Here is a 23,745-nt window from a genome sequence, read left to right as displayed (position 1 = left end):
GTATTCAAATGGGGAACATTTTATAAGCTCGAAATACGGAAATCTCGAAATTCAGAATCTCGAGTTCATAAAGTGGAAGGATCGGAAGATCACAACCCCAGAACTGCGAAATTCAAAATCTCAAATGCAAGAGATTTTGAATTAGTGGTTCTGGTGTTGCACTGTGTTCGTGGATTCAGGTAGGTGTTTATGTTTAAGGTTGTTGGGTAGGGGCTGTAGTGTGTGTTGTTACTGTGATGTGTGTGTACGAGAGGAATGTAGTGTGTGTGTGTGTGTGTGTGTGTGTGTGTGTGTGTGTGTGTGTGTGTGGTGTGACCTTTGAGTTAGAATAATTAAGTAGGGGGTGTGGGGGGTGCAGGGGAGCTTGCCCCCCCCTGCATATCTTAATGGTAGTTGTGTGTGCTTTTTTCATTTGTGTGCATTGTAATGGTGTTTGAAAGTGTTGGGAGATTGAATTTCGCGGTTTTGCGGTTTCAGGATTTAGGGCTTCGTGATTGTGTAGTTTCGGGTAGTTGGATTTTCTACTTTATAGGCTCAAGATTCTGCAATTCGAGATTTCAGAAGTTTGAGGTTATAAAGTGAATCCATTTAAACTTATTAGAAACACTAAACCTCCAACCCAGTACCATATTCATGGGTGACTAATTATCCCAGTATTAACTGGGAATTCTATACAACACCAAATGTACATGCACAGAGATTCCCGTATTTTGTAAATGCAAACTCCCTGGACCAGATAGTCAATACACCAACCAGGGGTACAACCATACTGGATCTGGTCCTCACTAATATGGGAGACTGTTGCACACCCCCTACTGTAATGCCTTCCCTGGTAAGATCAGACCACAAAATGTTCTCCTTTGAAATAAAAATAAAACCTGGACCCCAACTAAACCTGGAATATTCAGAAACTATTTTAAGGCTAGACACCTGCTATCAAGTGACAACCTGGCAAACTTTCAAGCCCCCATAAACCATGAGAACACTTCTGCCTATGCAGAATTGTTCAGAGAAACCCTGTATTAGCATGTTAATAGCTGCATAGAGGCAGCTATACTCACCAGGAAGAAGTACAGAACTAACAAAAAACAAGCCAACTTGGTGGAATCACAAAATCAATCGGTTGTACAACAAGAGGACTACATTCATGACAAAAATTAGGAGGTGCAGCACCCGGCAGGATAAAAGCACTCTCAAACTAAAAACACAACTCAACAACAAAGGACAAATACAGTCTGCCAAAGCCAAATTTGAAAAAGTTTGGTCTCCCAGGCCAAGGACAACCACAAAGCATTCTTTAGCTATGTCTGCAACCTCAAAGGCAGTAAAAAAATTGTGTGCAGAGCTCATTATAAATGGAGTCACCTATACTGAGCCAGAAGATATAGCAAACATCCTGGCTGATGAATTCAGCTCCAACCTGACTCCTCTCTCCCCCTCAATCTTCCCCTCAGGAAATATCATCAAATGTAACTCCCCCTACTATCACTAGGGAACAGGTCCTTAATGCTAAGGCCAAGAACACTGCATCAATGGGCACAGACAACATCCCAGGATCCCTTCTAAATAGCATGAAACATTACTGATCAGGGCCTCTAGAAATACTATTTAACTGTAGCCTCCAATCAGGCTTCGTGCATCATGAATTGAGAAAGGCAACAGTCATCCCTCTTCACAGAGGTGGGCCATCTACAGATTCTGACTGCAGACCCATATGTCTCACTAGCCTAATTTGTAAAACCATGGAAAGAATTAACATGGAGATGATCAACAGAGATACAGTAAACCTTGAGACACTGGACCCCAATCCAGTCTGGTTTCGTCAAGGGCAGATCATGCATACTCAACCTTGTGGACTTCTTTGAGAAGGTCAGCAAAGCAATGGATGAGGGCAAAATTGTTCACACTGCCTACTTTGACCTGGCTCAGGTATTTGACACGATACCCCACTCAGGCATTGTTGACAAACTCAAGAGGTTAGGTACAAACCCATGTGTCACCTGGTGTATAGCCATCTGGCTCACACTCAGGAAGTTAGAACTGGGGAGGTCCACCTCTACAAAGAGGCTAGTTACATGTAGAGTCCCTCAGGGATCAGTCCTTGGACAGCACCTTTTTGGCATTTACTTCTCCGAAATCAAGGCCAATGTCAGTGGTCTCTGGTTGACTAAATCTGAAGATGATTGCAAATTAGGAGCGGTCACTTGAATCTTACACTGACACAAATGTTCTCCAGGAGGGGGTGACACAGAAACAACTGGTATCAGAGCCACGGACTAAAACTAAATGCCAAAAAATGCATAATAGTATCCTTTGGGAAGTCATCCATCCCTGGTAACTATCATATTAGCAACATACCCCCTTAGAGCTGACCCAGCAGTCAGGGACATAGGGACACACACAGATAGTATTCTAGCGTTTCATCATCATGCGTCTACAGTGGTGAGGAAATCATTCTATGTTCCGCAACTTACAAAGGTATGGCATCCAAGTCTAAGGAAGTCATTGTTCCACCTGTACTCAGCATTCATCAGACCTATCACTGAGTACAATGCCCCCTTTGGTATGTACCTAACCAGGCATGTACAACAACGGGAATGTCCACCACAGAGGTTCCTCACTAAAAGAGTACAGGGCGTAAGTAATATGTCCTATGCAGACTGCCTCACAGCCCTATACCTGTATTCTGTCTCCTACAGTCATTTGAGGGAAGATCTATGCCTGGCATACAGGGCATTGTCAGACTCCACTCTGATAGACCTCCTGCATATCCACAAAACAGCACCAGAACTACCCGTTCTAAAGACAAACCTTGCTTGTGGTATAAATAGGACCTGGTGAAGAGTTAGGTATTTATCCCAGAGACTATCCAGTCTATGAAACAGGCTCCCCATTCATGTGAAGCAGAGTTCCTCCCTAACCCAATTTAAGTGCAACTTGGACAACTGGATGGGAGACTGGAAATTCGTCCCTGGTTTGGCACCTATGTGTTTAATGGACACAAGTAACCTGTAAATGGTTCATCTCCCAGGCCCATGCTTACACTTATCAAGGGTATCCAAAATTATCAGAGATTTGGGATGCATGGTTAGGCTTAAAAAATCCCCTTGTGGTCGTTAGCCTAGTAAACACCTATGAACCAAAAGGTCTCTATTCAAATTAGCACTAGATCCATGTAGGGAACACAACCACTAGAATTAGTTGTCTGAAGAAAACTCTTAGCCAAGGAAACCACATCAGCCTTATAAACAGCTATAATTTAATTGTCGGTTGTATGATGAAGCTTCTTTTCCTTTTTCTCATGAAACTAGATAAATTATCTGGAGAAAGAGTGCTAGATCTAGGAAGGAGTCACTTATCCTTGACTACTCCTACACCTAAAGGATTTGGATCTCCCATACCTGCACCAGGTAATGGAACAGCCCATGAGGCTGTGATTAACCCCCATTCCACAGACTCCACCAAAGCTACAAGACAGGGAGAAAAGTGGTCTGTGAGCTGAGCAGTGGCCTTGACAAAAATCACTAACCATAGCCCGGGGCACATTTTTTTATTTATTTTTTTTTAGGTGCCACCAGATTTAAATCTATAAAGTCAAGGGAAAGAACACCACATAGAATAATAAACTGACAGCACTGGATAATGTAGCACAATAAGGCCAAGTATGTCCTCGCACAACTAATCTCTGCCAAACTGTGGTATTATCACAAAAAAAAAAGTCTGACGTTCAAAATTCTTCTAAAAATTGACAAAGTTAAAGAATTTCCCATCACGAAGTCCAAACACTAAAGCAACCACTATACCAAACAAGTGTTACAAGTTAGCTCCACACACGTTAACCACATTAAACTGCCATAAAATAGGTTAATAGCAATTTAAATTACATTTTATCAGACAGAGTAAAACTTCTGCAGTACATTCAAATAACTTAATTCATGGTAAAATTGTGATCAAATGTTAAAAAAGTACAGTTTTGTACCTACCATAAATGTAGATGTTCGAGGATCCACATTGCTGCAGTCCTAACCATTGGGTAGTCCGCTGTCCAGTCGGCCCGAATACCAAAGTATATATGGCGTCGGTCAGGGCGCATTAGACTGACGTCAGTACGTCAGGGTACTAATGCGCATGACCGACGTCATATCCTCAGTCTTTTCTTGCCCCAGATGTCAGAAGACCCTGAAAAGATAAGGCCCAAAATCCAAAAACACCAAACATACCTGCACCAAAATATGTACAAAATATACAAACTGAGTTGAACATAACCTCACCTACACAACCACCCCTAAACACAGAGGGGAAGGAGGAGGTGGACTGCAGCAATGTGAATCCTCGAACATCTACATTTATGGTAGGTACAAAACTGTACTATGTTCTTCATTCCACATTGCTGCAGTCCTAACCATTGGGTAGAATCCCAAAGCACAGGTAAGGGAGGCTGGCAAATCATAAGGAAGCAGGAGCTGATAACATGCCTTGCAAAATGGCTGTAGCAAAACCAGCCCTAGACTTAGAGTAGAGAGGAAGGTGGTAATGCTTAGAGAAAGTATGCACTGAACTCCAAGTAGCTGCCTCCAAAATATCCTTAGTTGCCACCCCCCTTAAAAAAGCTGTAGATGTGGCAGTAGCCCTAGTGGAATGAGGCCTAATCCCAGCTGGAATCTCCTTGCCATGATGGGAATAACAAAATGCAATGCAAAACCCAATCCACCTAGAAATAGTTTGTTTTGACACAGGCTTGCCCTGAGAACTCAAAGCAAAAGAAACAAACAACTGCTGAGACTGCCTAAAATCCTTAGTCCTGCTCAAATAATAACGTAATTGCCTATGTACATCTAAAGTGTGCAAAATCTTTTCCCCTTTGTGGGATCTGCATAAAACGTAGGCAAATGAATAGTTTGGTTTAAAGCCACACTAGAAACCACTTTAGGCATAAAGGAAGGATTTGTACGTAATGATACCCTATCCTTATGAAAAATCAAAAAAGGCTCAACCGCCATGAGGGCCTGTAACTCAGAAACTCTTCTAGCAGAAGTAATGGCCAACAAAAAAGCAGTCTTCCATGACAAGTATTTCAGTTCAGCAGTAGCTGCAGGCTCAAAAGGTTGTAGAGTAAGTTTCTCCAACACAAAATTGAGATCCCAAGCAGGAGTAGGAGCTCTACGTGGGGGTCTTATATTCTTTGCTCCTCTAAGAAATTGCTTGAACAAAGGATGTGAAAACAATGGTGGGTCACAATCATAGTGAGCTGAAATTGCTGCAGCATGAATCTTAATGGAAGAGAAAGACAAACCTTTGTCCAATAACACAGTAAGATATTGAAGAGCCACACCCAAATTAGGCTCCGAAATCTCCAAATTCTTTGCTGCAGCCCAAAATAAAAATCTCTTCCATTTTTCATGTACACTTTCCTTGTACTAGGTCTTCTGGCTTCCATAATCACATTTAAAACTTGTTGAGGAAGTTGAGACCTGCTGCCTTTTAAAACAGAATATGCCAGGCTGTTAGATGAAGAGAGTGAAGCTTGACATTGAGCAGACTACCGTCCTTCTGAGACAACAGATGTGGAATCAAGGGTAAAGGCCATGGGGGCTTCTTTACCAGACTCCTCAGTAATGGGTACCAGTGCTGCCGAGGCCAATCTGGAGCTATTAAAATCATCCTTGGCTTGTCTTGTCTGATCTTTAGAAGCACCTTTGGAAGAAGAGGCAGAGGTGGGAACGCATACACATGAAGATTTTCCCAACTGAAAGAAAGAGCATCCACTTTCCAAGCTGTGTGATGAAACCTCTTTGTGCAAAACTTTGGCAGCTGGTGGTTTAGTGGAGAAGCGAACAGATCTATGTCTGGAGTTCCCAGGACACTGTCAACTTTTGAAATACATGAAGATCCAGTTTCCACGGGGATCCATGATTTGTCTGCTTAACACATCTGCTAAGGAGTTCTGTGCTCGCAGAAACCTTGCCTGAAGAGTTAGTTGCAAGCTTAGCAGTCTCCCATAAAATCATTGCTTGCCTGCACAATGGGTAAGAATGTGTTCCCCTTGTTTGTTGATGTACCACATGACAGTTGTGTTGTCTGTTAGAATCAACACCTGCCCTGGAAGAAGTAACTTTGAAAGCCATTAATGCAAACTGGACTGCTAACATCTCCTTCATGTTGATATGTAGATGCTGTAGTCTGGCAGGCCACTTGTCTTGTATCCACTTTCCATTTAGATGAGCTCCCAAGCAATGTCTGAGGCATCTGTCGTTAGAATTTGACTTCGCCTCTGGCCGGGTCACAGAGAGTCCCTTGTTTAGGTGACATTCCTGAGCCCACCACAAAAATTCCTTTCGAATGCAAGGTATTATTTGAATGACAGTGTCCAAATCCTGGCAGTGCTGTGTCCATACATTTTGAGATACCATTGTAGCTTCCTCATATGCAGTTTGGCATTGGGAAGCACCAGAATACAAGATGCCATGAACCCTAAGGCTTGAAGGACTGTCCTTGCAGTCAGCCCGGACTGAAGAGATAGTTGATGGAAGTAACTGGAAAGATTCTTTTGTTTGTCCGGGGTTAAAAGGCCATCTGCTGCTGTATTCAGTCTCACACCCAGAAAGCACATGTCTTGAGAGGGTACTAGACTGGACTTTATTTCGTTCACAGAATACCCTAGGCATCTTAGCACTGCTATGACATATTCCAAATGCTGTAGAAGGTTTTCCTTTTCTTGAGCCAGAATCAGGCAATCGTCCAGGTAAGGATAGATTTGAATTCCTTTTAGCCTGAAGTAAGCTATCACTGGAGCCAGAACCTTTGTGAATACTCTGGGCAGTAGATAAGCCAAAGGGCAATGCAGAGAACTGATAATGAGAATTTCCAGCTCGAGCAGATACTTTCTGCAACTTAGTCTTATAGGCACATGAAGGTAAGCTTCCTTGAGATCTAAAGTTACCATCCAGTGATCCTTGCCCAGCAGAGGTAAAAGCTGTTGCAACGTCAACATTTTGAACTTGGGAATGTCCAGATAAGTGTTGAGGATAGATAAATCCAAAATTGGTCTCCACGTGTTCCCCTTCTTTGGTACTAGGAACAGGCGAGAATAAAATCCTAGGCCCTTTTCTGGCACAGGAACCGGCTGAATGGCCCCTATTTGGAGCAACTGAGAAATCTGCTTGTGAGCCTCTTGTCTTTGCAGAGGAGGAATGTCTGGCATGCCTTTGAAAGGAGGCAAGGTATGAAAATAAAACCTGTAACCGTGATGAATGATATCCAGAACCCATTTGTCTTGGGTAATTAAATCCCAATTTTCTTTGAAAAGAGACAGTCTTCCTCCTAGAGGTGCCGCCAGACGAGAAGGTACTGGCAGCTGAAAAGGCAGGTCATTGGGTCTGCTTACGAAAGGACTGACCCCTGCCCTCACTAGAAGTCTGAGCAGGCGAACTCCCTGTCCTAGGCCTAAAAGCACCTTGAGCTCTGCCCCTAGACCTACCCCTAGACTGGGAATCATAAGCAGGATAAGCCCATCCCTTAGCAGGCCAATTTCTACTAAACTTCGGAGGCTGTACCTGCAAAAAATCCTTAACAGTTTGCATAGACTTAGCCTTGTCCTCCATCTTCTTTAAAACTGCTTCCACAGGAGAACCAAACAACACATCAGACTGTAAAGGAGCATCCAAAATCCTTGTCTTAACATGCTCAGCTAAGTTCTGATCTTTCAACCAGGCGTGCCTACGAAGAACAGAACCAGTGGCAGCCACCCTAGAGGAGGCCTGCACAGCATCAAAACCACATTGCAAGGAATGTTTACCCACCTGTTCAGACACATGAACTAAATCCTGCAACTCTTTACAGTCAATACCTTCCGCCAGAGCATCCACCTTAGATTTCAACTGTGAAAGAAGATAATTCTGATATTTTAACATGTGAAACTGACAATTCAACGCCCTCATGGCTAAAGTGGAAGAAGTATACACTTTCTTTCCCCATCTATCCAAAGCCCTTGCCTCTTTATCAGGAGGGACAGGATTTTAACAACTGAGGCCTTTACACCTTTAGGCCCCTGAGAGACAGTTTCGGGTCTGCCCTAGGACTCTTAAAAGATACTTATGAGCTTCAGGCACCCTATAATACCTATCCGTTTAACTGGGGCAGGAGGCAAAGAATCAGGATTCAAGGAAGCCTCTGCAAAAACATCTTCCACCACATTCAAAACAGGAGGTATAGCTAAAGGCCTATGCTGGGGTAAAAACAAGAACTCCCTAAGCCTTTTCCTGGAATCAGAGAAATCTTGGCCTTCCCATTTAAAATGTTCCCTCATGGAATGCAAAGTCTCTGAAAATGAAAAATCCTCAGGAGGAGAAGCCGAAGGAGTAGAATCATCCACATCAGAATCAGAATAAGTAGGGAACTCCTGCAAGTCTTCAGCCGAAGACTCAGAAGCCTCCGAGCATTGCCCAAAACTCTCAAACTCAGGTTCCACCCTAGGCCTCTTATCAGGAGGGGGCATAGAACCCCTTATCATAGTAATCAAATCTTCTGCCATTTTAAGCATATGCTTCTTAGGCAAAGACCCAGAAGCACTAGGAGAAACCCCCTCTGAAGCAAAACTTGGCCTGCCCCTTAAGGAAGCCTTGGAAACAGAAGGGGAGGCCCTAACCACCTTAGGAAGTGAGGGAAGAACAGCCACCTGAGAAGCCCCCTCAGCCTGGCCTACTTCCTGAGAGGAAACATCCTGTAACAGTAAAGTCTCTCCCTGAGACTCCAAAGAAACACCTGGCAAAACCTCCGGCTCCACTGAGTTTCTAAAGAACCGACATCAGGGGCTGTCGGTTCTTCCTCTAGGCTTTGCTGTTTTGTCCTTGCGCTTTTAGCGAAGCCGCCGGAGCATCCGACGGCATTTTATAGTTACAACGCTTCCCAAACACTAACCTGGCACAGTCTAACCTTCTCTTAATAGTGCGTTTGTTAAATCTAGCACAAGAGCGGCATCCAACAACGCCGTGCTCAGGCCCTAAACAAGGTATACACAAAGTATGGTAATCCCTATGAGGTATCTGTTTCCCACAAGAAATACAGTTATTTACTTTTTCTGACATCCGGTTAAATACTGAGGCAAGAAAACAAAATAATCCCCAACGGGTACTTAGCCAACTTTGATTCGGTCTGAAACTCTGACTTCAGAAACTTTCAGAACGCCAACCTGCACTCGCAAAATTGCTTCTGCATCGGACCATGCGGCAAAAAAGACTGAGGATATGACGTCGGTCATGCGCATTAGTACCCTGACGTACTGACGTCAGTCTAATGCGCCCTGACCGACGTCAGCCATATACTTTGGTATTCGGGCCGACTGGACAGCGGACTACCCAATGGTTAGGACTGCAGCAATGTGGAATGAAGAACATCACAGTGCAGAGTCCAACAATAAATAATGTAAAAATGCTGAAAAATTCAAATTCTACAATATTTTCCTATCAAAAGATGATAAATCACAGTAACAACAGTAAATACAGGCCCCAGTGTCTAACGGCATACATGCACACTGCACATTTAACAGAAACAATGAAAGTTTCCTCAGAAACAGTAAAAATAAGCATTCATCAAAAACAGAAGCCAAATAAACATATCTATGAGCAGAAATCCCCACAGGAATTACTGTAAGCACTGACAGAAATAAAATATTAAAATAAATATTTTAAACAAAAATAAAAACAGACTCATAAATATAATAAGAAAATGAGAGGAAGGGGTTCCCAAAGGTGGCTTATCCGAGCTGTAAGCAGGACGATCAGCACTTGGTTCTGTTAAGAGTCAAGAGGACTTTCTTCGTTGGGTAGCATAAAGACTGACCACTCACTTCCTCTGTCAGCTGAAGGCTTCCCTCTCAGAATATGCTCAGCCAAGCTGCTGTCACAGAAAGAGAGAAGGAGGAGAATTTGAGCTTCAGAAAACTAGCCTATACAAGGTTACCTTGATTGACAACCCAATATACTCTGCAAAGTCTATCTTACTGGCTTGAATGATACAGCATTTCAGCCAATGAAAGGGAAGAAACTGGTTGGGAAATGTGAGTGGGGCATTTTTTTTAATGTTTTGGGGACCCCCTGCCAGCACTGGGCCTTAGGCTGCTGTCTACATTTCCTTGTGCTGGATCTGGTATTGCTAAAAGGCATAACTGCTTAACAGTGAAATAGATGTCACCTTGCAGATACAGTGGATATAAAATGTGTACATACCCATTAAAATGTCAGGTTTTTGTGATATAAAAAAAAATTAGACCACAATAAATCATTTCAAAACTTTTCCCACCTTTAATGTGACCTATAACCTGTAAAATTCAATTGAAAAACAAACAAATTTGTTAGAGGAAAAAATATAAAAAAATAAAAAACATACGTTAAGCTTGATGCACACGTGTGCACACTCAAACTAATACTTTGCTGAAGCACCTTTTGATTTAATTACAACATTCAATCTTCTTGGGTAGGAGTCTATCAGCATGGCACATCTCGACTTGGCAATATTTTCCCACTCTTCCTTGTAAAAGTGCTCCAAATCTGTCAGATGGTGAGGGCATCTCTTGTGCACAGCACTCTTCAGTTCAGCCCACAGGTTTTTTATTGGATTTAGGTCTGGTTTCTGGCTGGGCCATTCCAAAACTTTAATCTTCTTCTGCTGAAGCCATTATTTTGTTGATTTGGATTGTATGCTTGGGGTCACTGTCATGTTGAAAGGTGACATTCTTCTTCATCTTCAGCTTTCTAGCAGATGCCCTGAAGGTTTTGGGCCAAAAGTGACTGGCATTTGAAACTGTTCATAATTTCCTCCACCTTGACTAAATCCCCAATTCCAGCTGAAGAAAAGCAACCCCAAAGCAGAATACGGCCACCACTATGCTTCACCATGGGGATGGTGTTCTTTTGGTGATGTGATGCGGAGTGTTGTTTTTCCGCCAAACGTACTTTTGGAATTGTAGCCAAAAAGTTCAACTTTGGTCTCATCAGACCATAACATTTTCCCACATGCTTTTGGGAGACTTTATGTATTGTTTTGCAAATTTTAGCTGGGCCTGGATGTTTTTCTGTGTAAGAAAAGGCTTCCATCTTGCAATCCTACCCCATAGTACAGACATATGGAGAATACGGGAGATTGTTGTCACATGTAGTACACAACCAGTACTTGCCAGAAATTCCTGCAGCTCCTTCAGTGTTGCTGTAGTCTCTTGGCAGCCTCCCTGATCAGTTTTCGTCTTGTCTTTTCATCAATTTTGGAGGGACGTCCATTTCTTTGCAACGTCACTGTTGTTCCATATTTTCTCCACTTTTTGATGACTGTCTTCATTGTGTTCCATGGTTTATCCAATGCTGTGGAAATTGTTTTGTACCCTTCTCCTGACTGATACCTTTCAACAATGAGATGCTTTGTAAGCTCTCTGCGTACCATGGCTTTTGCTGCAGCAGCCAACTGAATGCCAGGAAAATACTACTAGGACAGGTGAACTTTATTTGGGGTTAATCAGAGTCTCTAAGTCATGGCAGGTGTGTACCCAAGAAGACTGAATGCTGTAATTAAATCAAAAGGTGCTTCAACAAAGTATTAGTTTAAGGATATGCACACTTATGCAACCAGCTTAGTGTATGTTTTTTATTTTTTATATTTTTTCCCCTAACAGATTGGTTTGTTTTTCAATTGAATTGTACAGGTTATAGGTCACATTAAAGGTGGGAAAAGTTTTGAAATGATTTATTGTGGTCTTATTTTTTTATATCACAAAAACCTGCCACTTTAACATGGGTGTGTAAACTTTTTACATCCACTTTACGTATGTCTACAAGAAAAACATATGAGATAATGACTGACATCAATAAGGGAGACGCTGATTTGTTTTCATACTGCAAATGTTTGCATGGCAAAAATCATGCTTTGCTTTGTTGCATATTATCTCAGAAAATAAACAGGGAAATCAAACACAAAGCTTTATCTATAACATAAGCTGAACTATGCTGGAAACGATTCAACTATTAGAACAATAACTTCTGAAATTTATTACCTTAGAATGTTCCACCAAAGCTTGCAAGCAGAAGGACTCTACTTTCTCCAAAGGAACATTGCTCAAACTTTGGGCATAAGGGAGTCCATTTCCTCCAAAACACCACAATCCTCCCTACAATCAAACGGTGGAAAAAGTGAACCATCAAAACATAATAAACATCTTCCATAAATGAAGAGCTTTGCAGGATACCATTAAGTTCACTATCTTTATCAGTATGAAATCAAATTGACTGCATTCTGCATGTTCCCAATTATACTGTACATATAAAACTGTGTTCATCTTGTCCACTGATCTTCAAGAGGGTCTTTTACAGTGGATGTAATAGTTGGATACTTCTGTCGTTACCCTCATGCAAGTGCTTTAAAAATATCAAGTTACTAAGCTAGAGGTGGTATTGCCTGCCCACCCCCTTTTTTAAACATCTTATATTAAATCATGTTTTCATTTGTAACGTAGGTATATACATATTAACAGAAAACAAACTACAGTATAATATGCATTTTCTTTAACAATTTTATGCAGTCCAGCATGACACAAGTTGTTCAATGAATGTACCACTTAAAAATTACCCTTTCTCCAGAACATTCTACATATACTGTTACCACAAATTCAATTACTAAAAATGTTCATTCCCTTTTCTAAGTATCTCACATTCAGTTTTATAACCTCCCTTGCAATATTTAATATTTCAATAACCGTTGGTTTAGATCTTGATTTTCTAGTAATTGCTTTTCAGTAACTATCACACCGGACCCCCACCCCCCCAGCAACTAAACTAAAAAATGTCTCCAAAGCAGATTATATCCTTCTAAGGGATGGTATAAATAGCTTTACTGTACCTCCCCGTTTAGATAACTGGCAACTATGCAGAGTTCTACACCAATGCTTTTTACAAACACCTATATAACTGCATTGATGCAGCTGTACCTGGCAGAACCAAAACAAGCTCTTCAACCAAAAGCAAACCTGCCTGGTGGGCAACTACCATTAACAGGGTTTACAATAAGAGGAAGGAATTGTCCAAAAGTAAAAGGGAGCATGCCCTAAACTCGAAACACTCTCTCCTCAGCTTAAACAAGCAAATAACACTTCTTGTGAAATCCTCCAAAGCAAACTATGAATCTAAATTAGTGTCCTCAACTAAGGACAACCATAAGGCATTCTTTAGTTACATCCGTAGCCTAAAAGGTGAGACACAGACTTGCACAGAACTGATAGTTAATGATACCACATACACTGAGCTTGTGGACATAAGGAACCTGTTAGCTGACAGGTTCTGTGAAACCCTCACTCCCCTGACCCACCACACATACCCCATGAAATTCCTTCCACCTGTCCCCCACCTTGTATCTCTAGAGAGCAGGTTGTAAATCCCCTCTCTAAGGTCAAAAACACAGCATCTACGGGACATGATAACATCCCAGGCTGCATCCTACATGGGCTCAAAACAAGAATTAGCAGCACCATTGGGTACTCTTTTCAATCACAGTCTAAGCACCAGCTTCCTCCTAGCTGAATGGGAAATAGCCACCATTATCCCCTTGCACAAAGGTGGTGCTTCCACTGACCATAGGAACTACAGGCCTATTAGCCTGACTAACCTTATCTGCAAGGCCATCGAGCGAATTATCATGGACCTTATTAACAAAGACATAGGTAATCTCCAAACACATGACCCTACTCAGTTTGGATTTGATAGAGAGATCATGCCTGTTAAACATGGTGGACTTCTTTGACACAGTCACCAGAGCCCTGGATGAGGGGAAAACTGTGCATACAGCCTACCTGGACTTGGCCAAGGCTTTTGACACTATTCCCCACTTAGCCATTATTGACAAACTCACCCAGCCCTTACATCATTAGGTGGGTCGTTAATTGGCTCACTGATATAACCCATACAGTCAAACTAGGTGAATCCACCTCCAACAGTGGACCAGTAACCAGTGGTGTTCCACAGGGATCAACCCTGGGACCGCTTACTGTTTGAAATCTCTCTCTGAAGTACATGCAAAAAACCAAAGGTCTGTGGCTGACAAAGTTTGCTTACAACTGCAAACTGGGAGGAGTCATAGAATCCCCAAACAATGTCAACATCTTACAAGAGGGTCTTACGCAAACAAATGATTGGTGCCAAAGTCACAGCCTTAACACTCGATGCAAAAAAAATGTATCATCCCTTTCATTAATATTGATGTTCTGGCTAACTACCACATCAACAGAAACGCTCTAAACATGCACTCAGTGGTGAGAGACCTAGGCACACAGGTTGACAGCAACCTTACCTTTGATCACTATGGCTCCACAGTGGTAAGAAGGACATTCTATACTGCTCATCTCATAAGTAAGGGCATTGCTTCCTGGAAAAAAAAGTTATAACCTCCCTGTACTGTTCCCTTATCAGGCCAATAACTGAGTACAACACCCCTTTTGGTATGTACCTTTCCAAGCACCTGTAGCAATTGGAGAGACCACAAAAGTTCCTCACAAGGACAATTCAATGTCTTCAGCATCTGTCGTATGTAGATCGGCTGAAATCACTGTCACTTTACTCCGTTTCATACACACTACTAAGGGGCAGTCTCTGCCTTCCATATAAAGCAATCTCTGGCTCGGCTTTATTGGAAATGCTGCATTGACTCATGGGTTACTCACTCTAAAGACCATAACCTAGTATGTGACATTAATACAGCCTGCTGGAGGGACAGATTGGTCTCCTAGAGGTTACCACACCTGTGGAACAGACTCCCAAATTCATGTCAAGCGCAGCACCTTTTTGGCCCTCTTCAAGCGCAACCTGGAGGATTGGATGGGTAACCATAAATTCACCCCAGGGGTTCCACCTGTCTGTCTTGGACAAGTTCACTAGGTGCTGATCGTGGAAACAAGGGCAGAACTTGGCTAGGCTTGTAACAGTCCTAAGGGCCATTAGCCTAGTATCTTCCAAAGATCAGGCAGCCAGTAGAATTAACCTTTGTAAAGCCTATGTCTAGGCAATGTAAATTCTACAACAAAGCTCAAAAGATTATTCCTCAGATACAAGCATTTCGTCCCCATTTTGTATCAAAGCACTCTGTAAGGACAAAAGATAATACAAAAAATGAGAACTTGGAAGCTGTTTTACAAATATGGATAGCAAGATACAAGCAGTCAAAATGTCTTTAGTCCCTTTGGTTTTATATACAAGTCAGACATTTTTATCAACCAGAAGAGAAGTTTTGGCTAGCAGTTAACAGTTGAAGGATTTTATCTGGGAGGGAAGATATCAAGAGTCAAATGGGATAAGCTGATCTTTCCAAGGGAGCATGCTGGTTTGGGATTACCTGATTTGAAGGGGTATTTCAGAGCTACACAGTCAAGGTTCCTATATGTAGCACAAGCAGAAAGCTACAATTCAAAGTGGAAAGAAATGATGATGAAATGGGGGGGGCCTTAAGAAACAAGGAGAGACTGGAATTTTGGATGGAGATCCTTAAGGAGAATAACAAAACCATACAAATTATTATATTCATAAAGTAACAGAAACTATTCTAAGAACTAAGCCAACACAGAATGCATAAAGCAGATTCTGCTGACAGGGATGACTGCCATTAGGGATACAGACAATAGGAGGCTGGAGTTTACTGGAGAGAAAAAAGCTGGCAAGGGAGCTAAGGTCTTGGGAGTAAATAATGAGAAAAGGTAATAGAATGGGAAGAGGCCAAGTATTTTCTGGGACTGCAGGCTAGAGATCCCCTTCCCTATCAAGAGCTGAAATTGGAGTACAGGTAAAGAGAAAACGGAAATTCTAAGCAAAAGACCAGCCCTGGTAGTTTTTGGGAAAATCTAGAATAGAAGCTGCTGTTATAAAAGGGATAGCAGAGCATATAAAATACTGCATGATAACTACAAGAATCAATCAGAGGAGGTTATAAAGGATTGGGAACAGAGGTTAGGCAAACAATTCACAAAGAAACAATGGGAAGCTATATGTGTAACTCCCAAATATGCAACAAAATGTAGAAGATTTAGGATCTTTGCTTGGAAGTGCTTATATAGGTATTTCTATACACCAAGTAGAATCCAAAGATTTTCCTCAGGTAGATGGGCAAATGTTGGCGGTGTGATGGGGGAAAAGAAAGAGGTAAATGGGAACATATTTTCTGGGAGTATAATACATTGGCAGATTTTAAAAATCCCTTGCAGGCTACTCTACTGGAAATACTTGAACAAATTGGTATAACTAAAGAAATTATTTTTTTACGCTACGATACAGAATCAGAATTGCCTAAAGATAGTAAGGTCTTGAGTCTAATTATGGAGGCTGCCAAAAAAAACAATTGCTAGAAAATGGAAATTATTGTCTAAACCAACTGTACTAGAAGTTGTGAATATAGTAATAGAGATAAAACAAATGGAAATGAGATCTTTAGAAAATGCTAGTAAATTACACAGAAAAACATGGAGGAGGAATGAGGTTTAAAAGAAGGCAGGATTTGAATGAGCTGCACATTGTTTGACTGACGACTGGATAAACTGATGTATAATGTTTGAAACTAAAAATATCTGAATATGGTTTGTTTTATGACTGCCTATATTATTAGTGATAACGATGCTTCTTGTTTTAAAAAATGGAAATTTTTAGAACAATTCATGTAGAAAAATGGTTTGGAGGAGGAATAGGGTTTAAGAGAAGGCAGTCACTGAATAATTTATATAATGTCACTTAAATTAAGAGATGTATAATGATATATGTAATGTACAGTACTTGTAAATGAAAACTTGTTAATATTGTTTGATTGCTTTTATATAAATGTTGGTTTCCCTATGTCAGAAGTGATAATTCAATAAAGGTGTTTAAAAAAGGCACCCCGTAGGGAATTTTTAAAATCTTTCCACTAATTACATTTCTAAAAAACATTTCCCAATTTCCTCTCCTCCCCATTACACTTCTAGCATCTGCTATCTACCAGAGGAAGAATCCCCAAGTCTTCTTGGGGTATAAAAACTATGTGATTACTTTCATGCAAAAATCCTACACATTCTGGACCCTGCTGCTGCATACTTAGGAAAGGTCTTCCCCTGGTTCTTTTGCAAACTGCATTTCCTTTCTCATTTCCAATTCTTTTCCAACCCCATGTGATGGCTTCTTAAAGTTATCATGCAATATTTTCTACACCCTATTAATTATCCCTTTTTTAATAGCTGCTTCTGTTCTACACTCAACTAAAACCTCTACCAGGGTTAGTTTTTCATTTAGCACACTGTTCCCTTTTCTGTGCCTATACACCATTACCAATCACCAGAGCATGGCATAATGGGGCCCTTGGCAGGATAATGGACACAGACACAGACACACACAGACACAGACACAGACACACAGACACAGACACACACAGACACAGACACAGACACACACAGACACAGACACACACAGACACACAGACACACACAGACACACACACACAGACACACACACACACAGACACACACACACAGACACACACACACACACACATACACGGACACACACACACCAGTCCAGTGTCCCATTACTTGGTTATTTCTCCCCAGTTACTACAAACACAGTTTCAAACTTCTCAGTATGCATAATGGTTTCTGCTTTACGTCTACAATTATTATTTGGATTTAATGTACAACTTTTATTTTAAATTTTATAGCACAAACACTGACAGGCATTTGCTAAACAAAGCAATTCAGACTCATAATGGAAACAGACTTCTCTGTCCCTGAAATGCAAACTCATTGAAACAGCATTGAAAGCAAAATTCAAAGAACATGCATCTGGCCAGTGGCAGATCAAATTTACCTCTGGGCTGTTTTCAAATCATAGGCCCCTTGCACAATGTTTTTGGACCACATATGCATACATGAGTTCTTTTGATTCACCTTCCCAATTGTATTAAATTATATTCCTTGTATAATACAGCACCACTTGTTAGAGCCGGTTTTAAATCTGTAGTTTTGAACATTTTTCCAGAAAATAATGAAATAAAATGTATGAACCAATAATGACAAAACTGCCCAATTCAGAACATTTCAACAATATAAGTCTACTAAAACGTCTGTTATTGTAATCCACCAATATCGGTCAATATGCACAATCTCTGCAGAAGTAAAAGTCATCTGAATAATCTCACATTAAAAAGGGATAACATAATAATATCGGAGCAGAGGTAGACTCCAGTACAACAGATACCTCCTGCGGCCCCGAGGACAATGGAGCCGAGGAGGTATTATCCATTTCCAAAACCTTCTCCTGCTGCCCAGAAGACAATGGAACCGAGGAGGAAGTATCCACTTTTGAAACCTTCTCCGGCGGCTCCGAAGAGGCAGACGGAGCCGGAGATCTTTTCTTGGCCTTAGAAGGCTTAGACTTAGCACTAGAAGACGAAGAAGAATCAAAGGCCTCCTCAAAGGAGGGCTTAATCAGGCCCTTCAAAATCAGCTTATTTTTTTCTTTCCTGCAGTACCCTAGGCCTAAAAACGTGGCAAAAACTGCAGGACTCTTGCAGGTGAATAGCACCAAGACAATAAACACAGATGGAATGCCCATCTGTAATGGACATTTTGTAGCCACATTTCGTACACTTCTTAAACCCGGAGGGTTTATGTTCTTTCTGCTCTTTAGACATGGTAAACAACCGCACAACTCTCAACCGACACAGACAAACACTAGAGGAAGGCGGGAAAAACCAAATCACACTAACAGCCAAGGAAACTCTAATTTAAACATTTCTTTGCCAAATTATGAGGGACACTAACTACCGACAAAGCAAAAACCAGCACAATTAAACAATGGAACAACACTGGAGAGGACTAGGTCCTCTAACTTAAACGGGCCTAGCCCGCGAAACAGAGGGATACCACAAACAAACACAGTACTCACAAACGCTCACAAGAACTTGTCAAAATAGACTAGCTATTAAAATAGCTTTTACAAGACAACTGAATGCTAAAATACGTAGAAAAAGTATTTGAAAAGGGTACTTAGCCACAGCCAAGCGAGACCACGTCCTAACTCTACGAGCGGCAAATGAGATCTGGGGCTAGAGCGAGGTGCATCTTGGGATACCGGGTTAGCCCAGCCAATTAGAGACTTCATGCTAGAGAAATAGTTGGCCGAGTCTGAGCAGATTCCCGGCTCCGAACCCGTGAGTAAAGAATGTAGGCGAGATAGGACCACACAACATCTTCTGTTATTGTAATCCACCAATATCGGTCAATATGCACAATCTCCACAGAAGTAAAAGTCATCTGAACAATCTCACATTAAAAAGAGATCTGCAACTAATGAAGAGGTTGCTGCTGGCAAACAATTTTATATTTCAGGGTTTCATCTCCAAATTCAGTGTCAGCTGCCTTGAAGAATAAATTGTCTAGCTTACATTTAAAAAAATGGTAAGCTGATAATACTGCAGTAGAGAATGGATGGCAAACTGACAACAGGTTCACAGTTATTAAGCATCTAATCCAAAGGACATACTCAGGACTGCAGCATCTCACCCCCCATAAAGTAAAACATGGTATCAGCAATCCATCTACACTCTGTGGGAGTAGAACCCACAGCCTTCTGCATCAAAAACAAATATGCTAATAATAATGCTTTTAAATTCTTTAACACAACAGTGATACCATTTGCTAAACAGCTGCACACTGTAAACAGACTTGGCATGAGCAGCAGTAAACTTCTATTCCCTTGAAGCTCACAATTCCTAGAAAAATGCATGACACCCAACTCCACTACTCATGCTGACTAAAATGTGTCAGCAATCTGGCCTTCCATAAAACGTCATTCCCTTCCACTCATTTCTTTATCCTAGTCACGCAATTTCCTATCTAGTTCAAGCCTCTATCTCTTCTTGCTTCTTCTGAACAAACTAACCTCAATTTAATTTGTTGTACCTCTTCTTTCTAGAAGCCAATTGTTACTTTCAGTACTTTATTTTTATGTTTTCCTTCTAACATTTCTCTCCTGGGTGAGCCTAGCTCTACTCTGAGCTGTGAAATCTCTTGTTAAATGGTTCCTACCTCTGTGTAAAGCTCTCCAATATATTCCATATGCTACGTTTCCTTCCATAGCATCCAACTTATTTCAGCCACTTGATTTTGTGTGTGTATTATATATATATATATATATATATATATATATATATATATATATATATATATATATATATATATATATATATATATATATATATATATATAAAATGAAAACACCACATGAATGAAACGATAAACCATCAAACACAAATGCAACGTTCAAGAAGAAATCCAGGAACGAACCACCATGAAATCAGCCAACAAAATTTAGTCAAAAAGCAATCACGAAGAAAATAAATGGTTAGCGCTTTTGTATAAATGAATGTTATACTTCAGACGACATTCTTTTACAATTCTCCACACCTTAAAAACAGTAAGTCATGATATCATTTTCTGTCATAAGTTAAAATATATATGATCTTAAAATGGACATTTAAAAATACAAATTTAAAAAGACAATGCCCTAATCATGCTGAATTATTCCATTAAATTACAAATACCAAACTTTATAAAAAGTATACATGTAACAACCTATAAAAAACAAATATTCCCATCTAATGCCACTCAAACATACTAAAAGTTACATATTGTAATACATATGATAAATATAATAAAATAAATATATATTCAATGTGTTAAATATGTTAAATATGGAAGCATAGAGTAAATAAATAATTAGAAATACATACTACTAAGTTTCTATATCTATGCGCTAATATCTAAATGTTCAAGTATTTCCACTAATTTTATTTCTTTTAAGCGCCTTTAACTTAAGAATTGGGGCTATGGAACTACATTCATTAATTCCTGGCCAACTATCTGCTTGTAGTCTTACTTGCCATTCCAATTCTTTTAATTCTAAAAGCGAGCCCCATGGTTTCTTATCATCCATATCTACATGATCTACCATAGTATAAGTAAACTGGTGTCTAGGATGACTAATGGAATGTTTGGCTAAAGCCTTATTTAAGTTAGATTTCTTAATTGCATATTCATGCTCATATATTCATTGGGAAAATTTCCTGTTTTCCCTATGTAATAAGCTGAGCACGACTTACATGTATCTAAATATACTACAGCCTTATACTCACAGTTGTACTTTCCTTTTCTAACATATTTTCTCCCTCTTATAGTAAATATCGTATTAACTTGTATTTTGTGGCACCATTTACAAAATCCACATTTTTTCATGCCATGCATACTATTATCTTTGTCTCCCTTACATTTTAAAAGATCTTTCAAATTCTTACCCCTCTTGTTCACTATAAGTGGTTTTACATCAAATAAATTCCTAAAATCTTCCTCTTCACTTAACTGTCCAGTTTTTTCAAAAATCCATCTTAATACACTAAAATCCTCACTATATGTTGTAAGTAATGCTTCTGAAAACCTGTTTGTGTTATCCTCTGAAATACTATCGATATCTTGTGAAATATTAATGTCTAAAACTCTATTTTCCATTTTATATCCTTCTATTTCATTAGTATGGCGGATATTATTTAGAATGGGTTTAAAATAACCACTCTCCCTTTTCCTTCTTATTCCTATATCATCTTCTACAAGCGTAATGGGGTATGCCCTAACATGAAACATACTTCGTAAATTGGTACATTCATCTACAAAGTCTTGTTGTTTAGCAATTATTTGTGCAGCTCTAACAACTTGCCCTTTTACAACTGATTTTTTCTGATGTTGGGGATGTGAGCTGCTATAGTGTAAATTTGAATATGTCTCCTTTCTGTTTATCTGGGCTACATACCTTTCTTCTCCATATTCCTTACTTAATTCAATATCTAAATATTCCATATAATCACAACTGACCTTCCATGCAAACTTTAAAAATGTTCTTGCACTGTTTATATATGTCAAAAATTCATCTAACATCTCATTGGTGCCTCTCCATATAATGCTGATGTCATCCTGGAACCTATGGTAAGATTTAATATATTCATGAAATCTACTACTAAATACATATTTCCTTTCCCAATAAGCCATGATGATATTGGCATAAGCCCCCCCCCCACTTGATGACCCAATCACAATATCTCTTCTTTGTAAATAATACATGCCATTAAATGTAATATAACTGTTGTTCAATACTATCTCTAATAACTTCATTAATAAACTAATTTTATCCTGATGCATATGATAGTTCACTAACATTTCACTGGTCCATTCTACACCTTTATCTTGTGGAATGACAGTGTATAAATCACATACATCAACTGTAACTAATATATCGTTACAGTTGCATTCTATATCATTCATATGTTGCAGAAAGGACCAGGAATCTTTACAGATTTGTTTCTCATTTTTAGGGATATGTTTAATTTCAAAATCTATGTATTTAGCAATAGCTGAGGTAATAAGAGTCCATCCCTTCAACTAGGGGGTGCAGTGGAGGGTTGGAAATGGATTTGTGTATTTTTGGCATTCCAAAAAACACTGGGACTCTTGCAGGTGAAACATATAAGTAGTTGTACATCTCAGTACTAATACATCTATTAATAAACATGTCATTTAATTGCATATTTATTTTCCTATATGCTCCATTCACTTCATTCATTAAAACTTTGACAGGTTGCTGTATCTAAAATTTCTTGTAATCTCCTATTATAATCTTGTATATCCATAATAACCACCCCTCCTCCTTTATCTTGTTTTATAATACGTACATTTTCTTTTTTCAGTTGGACTAATAACTTTTGTTCATCAATACTGAGATTATTCCCTCATTTCATTCTATCATTATATTTATGTAAATTTTTAAGATTTATTTCACACATTTTTTCATATGCTACCAGCCTAGGATGGAGGGGTGGGTTACATGTACCACTAATATTAAACATATTGGTATCCCTTAGTATGTTACTCTGATATAATAATTTTAAATTTATTTTCCTGAGATATATTTTCAAATCTAAAATGGTATTCGCAAAATTACTATAAGCTGATGGAACAAATGTCATTCCTTTACCCAACAAATCTACAGTCTTACAATCAATAGAAACACATGGAAAATTATACACTTTGAAATCTTCATTTTGGTTAAGCACAACTGTACAGCTATTAGAATTATCAACATACGAAACAACAATGTCATTAACAATATTCAGTTCAGCTTCTTGAATGTTCAAGTCCTCCATTGTTTAGTTTTGGGCCTTGCCCCTTGAAACCCCATGGGTTGTTGATGCCCAAAAGAACAAGGGTTGTTTCTATTTTTAAGTCTTTCCAACCTCCTCAAAGCTGGATAGTTTTGATCATATGTCTCAATTATTGTCATTGTAATTCCGTGTTTCCTCTCAAAGTGAGTTTAGTAGTTGTGCAAGTTGGAGTTTTCCTTTAATCCAGTTGAAAAGCCTGCAACGAACCGACTTCGAATGACTAACTCTCATACATTCCCCAATATGGCGAATTAATGCAATGCAACGTATTAATTTTTGTCAAATCAAAAAGCTTACTTACCATGTGTGTTTCATCTATATCCTGAGCACTTCCTTTCTCGCGCCATAACTATTTGAATTACGCCCTGATGCGCATGCGCCGCCTTCTCCATTCACAAGATTGGGTCGTACATAGCCATTAGTTGTTACATTAGATATAGAAAGTGTTCCATGCTCAGATCTAAGGCACTGAGGTGTAAGGTTGAAGTCCGCCTCTAA

At 39.8% G+C, this 23,745-nt stretch overlaps 1 protein-coding gene across 1 annotated transcript in view; it reads right to left on the bottom strand.

Annotated features, from left to right (window-relative positions):
• SERAC1 (serine active site containing 1) overlaps nt 1-23,745 on the bottom strand; it is a gene marked incomplete in the record, with an annotated part of 923,851 nt that overhangs the window by 480,080 nt on the left and 420,026 nt on the right. Inside the window, 1 exon segment of the mRNA XM_044063262.1 lies at nt 12,038-12,151. Within this exon segment, the coding sequence (XP_043919197.1) occupies nt 12,038-12,151 (114 nt within the window).

Source organism: Protopterus annectens, chromosome 1.part0 (genome assembly GCF_019279795.1).
Source record: "Protopterus annectens isolate FY-2018-M chromosome 1.part0, PAN1.0, whole genome shotgun sequence".
NCBI classification, from domain to species: Eukaryota; Metazoa; Chordata; order Ceratodontiformes; family Protopteridae; genus Protopterus; species Protopterus annectens.
This window is presented reverse-complemented; position numbering and strand designations above follow the sequence as displayed.